Raw genomic sequence first — 5,345 nt, 5'->3', positions numbered from 1 at the left:
CACCTACCTTGGTGTAGTGCTGAATGAGGGCGGCGCTGCTCATGCGGCCACGATAGTAACAAGGTGTCACCACCATGACTGCGTCAGCGCCGACCTGAGCCATGCTGACTGTCATCTCTACAGTGGCTTGAGTGGCTGCAGAGGAGAGAGAGGAGAAGGCAAACGAAATAGGCCTCAGTGCCCCCCGGCAGGGGCAAAGCAACAGACAGAACCCAACCCCAGGGCCCAAGAGCCCGGATCCCCCACAGCCCAGCAACCCCAGGGCCCAGGAGCCCGGATCCCCCACAGCCCAACAACCCCAGGGCCCCGGGGCATCGTGTTCTCACACTCGCAGCCAGAGCCGGCTATCAGGAGCTTGTCCTTGGGTATGGCCTGGCGCGCTCGGCTCACCACCTCCAGGCGCTCGCTGCTGGTCAGGAATGGAAACTCTCCAGTAGAGCCCTGGATCACGAAACCTACAACAGAGCCCCATGACTGCAACCCACCTATTCCTACCCTCTCGGGAGCATCAGGATGCTGGTATTGCAGCCCCCAGGGTTACTTTCCCACCAGGGCTTTCTGCCTACCCTTCCCATCCCTGTCCTGACATAAACACAGGGCTCTCAACAGATGCACAGCAGTGCACCCCCAGATTTGCTTTTAGTGAGATACTTTAACTGTACCAGAAAGAATGGCCTATCACAGCCTGCACCCATGTTCACTGCGTCCATGACCACCCTTCCCATTATCTCCCACTTGGGCTTTCTGCCCCAGCTCAGGTGTATACTGTTTTCTTTCATATCTTTATACACATGCAACAAATATAAGGACCCAGAAATAAGATGACTTATACTTCAGAGAAATGGAGCCAGGCTTACATAACCTGCAGTTTGCTATTTTCGTTTGGCGTTGTTTTGCGTTTGTCTGCAGCAGAACACAAAGCTCTGATTCGTGTGCTCTTTTTCTATACAACGTTCAGTTGTCCTTGAGGACATTTCGACATCTTGTCTGCTGCTGCAAATGACGCTGAAATGAACATTTTCTGGAAAAATCTTTGGCTATGTCTAGGGACTCCTTCTACGTTCCCATAGTTAGGCCCGACAATCACGTCTGTGTATAGTTTCCTGGGTGCCAGGCTTCCCATTGGTCAGCACACACGACACAGCAGGAAAGCTAACTGACTGTTCACCCATGCCAACTCTGGCTATCCTCAGAACTAACATTTGCCATTTTCTGTGTCAAAAGTGGTGTCTCACTGTATTTTTTTTTCTTTTTTGTCACCTTGCTGTTTTGTTTGAGACAGGGTCTCACTATGTAGCCTTGGCTGACTGGGAACTCATAAAGATCCATCTGCCTCTGGAATGCTGGTATTAAAGGCATGGACGACCATGCCTGGCTCACCCTCTTATTTTATCAACCATTTGTTTGAGAGGTTTCTAACCCATATCAGTTAACGGTACCAATATTTTTACTTCTTTGAAAGCCAAGCAGAACCGACACTCTCGGCAGAACCTTGGGGAATAAGTGTTAGCAGAGACATTGCTCCTGGGTTTTCCCATTTACTCTCTTTTCCTTCTCTTCTCCGTGCCTGTGCTGGTTAACCTCAATTGTCAATTTGATGAGCTCTAGACTCCCCCAGGAGACAGGCCTCCAGGCACACCTGTGGGGGATTATTTTGATTAGGTCACCTGAAGAGAGCTGGCCAGCCCACTGTGGGCAGAACCATTCACTAGGTTGGGATTCTGGACGGTATAAAGAGGAGAAAATGGACTGAGCATGGTTGTTGCTTTCTGCTTTTTGATTGTGAATGCAACTTGCTGCCTCATTCCTGCTTCTGTAAGGCCCACCCCTCCGGGATGGACTGGAATCTCAAATACTAAGTCAAACCCTTCTTCTCGTAAGCTGCTCTTGTCAGTGTTCAGCCTCTCAAACCCTGAGACAAATGGTGGAGGTGCTTATTTAACATAGCAGGTTCTCCCAGCATCCCTCAGTCCCTAGCTGTTACAGAGGATAACTGGCATACCCCACCTTTTACCTCCTCCCCAACTCTCCAGCCCAGGGGCTAGCTGCCCTTCCTGCAGAGGCTCTTTCCTTGGAATCTAGCCATTCTGGTTACCTGCCCCTTTCACCTTTGCCTAGGCTGCCGCATCTGGTTCCATCTTCTCCCCTTTCCCTCCCACTCTCCCTCTGCTCCCGTGGCTCAGGATCCTGTCCACTTTCAACTCCCCCAGATGATCCTGCCTCTGGCTATGTTCTCCCTTTTATCTACAATAAACTTTCTCCTCCATACCTAGGAGCAGTCATGGCCTTTCCTCTCTATTTCTTTTTTCCCCCATTCAGTCAGGGTATTTTATCAGTGTCAGGAAAGGCAATAATGACACTGTCCTTCCATTAAAACAAAACAAAACAAAATAATAAACCCACATCTTTAATTCCAACATTTGGGAGCTGGAGAGTAGAGAATCAAGAGTTCAAGGCCAGCCTGTAGGATTTGGGAGACCTCTCCAACAAACAATAAAAATCATAAGTTAGATGCAGGGCGGTGGTGGCGCACACCTTTAATCCCAGCACTTGGGAGGCAGAGGCAGGCGGATCTCTGTGAGTTTGAGACCAGCCTGGTCTACAAGAGCTAGTTCCAGGACAGGCTCCAAAACCACAGAGAAACCCTGTCTCAAAAAGCCACAAAATAAAAATCATAAGTTAGTCAGATGGTGGTGGTACACACGTTTAATCCTAGCATTCGTGACGCAGAGACAGGTGGATTTCTGCTTTCGAGGCCAGCCTGGTCTACAGACTGAATTCCAGGAGAGAGAGAGAACAAGAATCACAAGTAGTGTACAAACACAGCACACAACACACTAGGATTAGAAATAAATAGTGAAGTGAGAGAAGAAAAAGACAAAAAAGCTAGGAGCAGTATTAGCATACAAAATCCGTGCCCTATAGCTGTGTGTAACAAACCATCAATTTAACCCCCCGTTAAAGTCAAGCTTCCCATTAGAGACTGCTAGGGAAATGTGGTCCCTAACAGATACACAGAATCTGAAAGACAAGAGCAAAGCAGCTGCCCTGGAGAAACACAGAGTTTCCTGGCACTGAGACCAAGAGAAAGTGTTCCCGTGAGTCACTCTTCGGGGACACAGTGTGATGCCGACTCAACTTCATACCACGTTTTCCACGTTGTTCACAGAAGCAATAGGCTCGGCTGCCAGGAGGGCTGCTCGGAACCTCCTCACTGGACACTGACTTTTCCTTTGTGATACCCCAAGGAATGTGTTGGAACAGTTGGGGTTTGGCTTCAGCGTGAGTGTGTCCTGAGGTCGGGTCCTCGGGACTGGGGAAGAGTGCAGCCTCTTGTTCTGCTTCCTGGGAGTGTCCGACCTCTTTGAAGAAGCTGCTTGCCCTGGTGAAGGCTCCCATTTAACCAACACTGGGCCAACCCTTAACCATTTCAAAACCGAGATCATGCCACTTCTTTTTTTTTTTATTTTTTTATTTTTTTGGTTTTTCGAGACAGGGTTTCTCTGTGGCTTTGGAGCCTGTCCTGGAACTAGCTCTTGTAGACCAGGCTGGTCTCGAACTCACAGAGATCCGCCTGCCTCTGTCTCCCGAGTGCTGGGATTAAAGGCGTGCGCCACCACCGCCCGGCTGATCATGCCACTTCTATTTAGTTGCCGAAGTTATCTGCTGCCTCGAGTTGTGACAGGCATATGCTGTGGTCCCTAACCAGCCACAGTCACTCTTCATCTCGTACTCAATCACAGCAGCCCCTGGGCTCCATAGGTGACTCTCAAAGCAGAAAGCAGGGTCTGATGGCCCCAGAGGCAGCAGCAGGCCCTCATTTCCAGTCTCCTATGGCAGATAGAGCCTCTCACACTTACTCCTTACCTCCCCAGCCCCCACCCTGCCTCCAGAATCAGGCACTAGGCCTGTACCTGACTCCCAAGCATGCAGCCTGGGAAGTAGTCACACCTGCAAGTCTCCACTTCCTTTGCTGTGTCATAAGTAAAAGTCATTCCAGCCCTGACTTGCAGAGTTGCTTTAATGGCTCAGCTAGGAAAATGTCCCAGAAAGCACTTTGACATCTAGGAACTGGTGCTATAAGCAACCCCCTTCTTACCCTGAATGCATGTCCAATCGCCCCCTCCTTACCCTGGCTGCATGTCCAATCACCCCCTCCTTACCCTGACTGTATGTCCAATCGCCCCCTCCTTACACTGGCTGCATGTCCAATCGCCCCCTCCTTACCCTGGCTGCATGTCCAATCGCCCCCTCCTTACACTGGCTGCATGTCCAATCGCCCCCTCCTTACCCTGGCTGCATGTCCAATCATCCCCTCCTTACCCTGACTGCATGTCCAATCATCCCCTCCTTACCCTGACTGCATGTCCAATCGCCCCCTCCTTACCCTGACTGCATGTCCAATCGCCCCCTCCTTACCCTGACTGCATGTCCAATCGCCCCCTCCTTACCCTGACTGCATGTCCAATCAAGCTCAGTTTCCAAGGCAGTTCATAACTGCCTGTGACCCCATCTCTGGGGAATCTAGGGCCTGTGATATGTGTACACACATACACAGACACACAGACACACACACACACACACACACACACACACACACACACACACACACAGACACACACACAGACACGAATTACACAGATGTGTATAAATTTCTTTAAAAAAAGAAGATAAAAAGAGGGCTAGAGAGATGGCTCAGCGGTTAAGAACATTGGGTGTTCTTCCAATAGGACCCGGGTTCAATTCCCAGCACCCACATGGCAGCTCACAACTGTCTGTAACTCCAGTTCCAGGGGATCTGATACCTTCACACCAATGTACATAAAGTTAAATTAAAAAAAGAAAATTGCTTAACCAAACTTAAGCTTCTGTAACTGAAAAGTGGAGATGCTGTTATTTTTCTCAAACAGTGAAGTTAAAATGAGATGCTCTTTGTAAAGAACTTAACTGGAGCCTAGTGCTTTGTGGGTGTGAGCTGCAATCCTCCTGGAGTTGGAAGAAAGCTCCCTTTAAAGCCTGAGTGTGGCTGGGCCAGATGGGAGAACCTCTCAACTCCCATCCCCACCTGCACAGAAGTCCCTCTCACTGTGGAAGCCGCTCAGGTGGGCGAGGTCTGAGAAGGGTGCTGAGCAGGCCTGGGCTACAGAGGCAACCTGGTGATTTACTGTGGCCTAAAGCAAGCACAGTGTCTCACAGAAGGGGTATCCCTGGTGACTGCTATGGCCCCTTGGAGCCTCATCATCGCCTCCTCCTTCCAAGTGTATCCTGGGACCCTCTGTGGGTCTCTGGCCACTGAGCCCTTCTCCTCTGAGTTCCCCTTCCCTGTTCATCTTTTTTTTTTTTTT

The 5,345-nt window shown here is 50.0% G+C and overlaps 1 protein-coding gene across 1 annotated transcript in view; it reads right to left on the bottom strand.

Moving 5' to 3' along the window:
- Hoga1 (4-hydroxy-2-oxoglutarate aldolase 1) overlaps positions 1 to 5,345 on the bottom strand; it is a 25,909-nt gene that overhangs the window by 9,103 nt on the left and 11,461 nt on the right. The window contains exons 2-3 of the mRNA XM_005352292.3: positions 327 to 455; positions 8 to 135 (exon numbers count right to left, since the gene is read on the bottom strand). Coding sequence (XP_005352349.1) covers positions 8 to 135; positions 327 to 455 — 257 coding nt within the window. The remainder of the gene's footprint in view (positions 1 to 7; positions 136 to 326; positions 456 to 5,345) is intronic.

This window comes from Microtus ochrogaster, chromosome 8 (assembly GCF_000317375.1).
Source record: "Microtus ochrogaster isolate Prairie Vole_2 chromosome 8, MicOch1.0, whole genome shotgun sequence".
Lineage (NCBI taxonomy): Eukaryota > Metazoa > Chordata > Mammalia > Rodentia > Cricetidae > Microtus > Microtus ochrogaster.
This window is presented reverse-complemented; position numbering and strand designations above follow the sequence as displayed.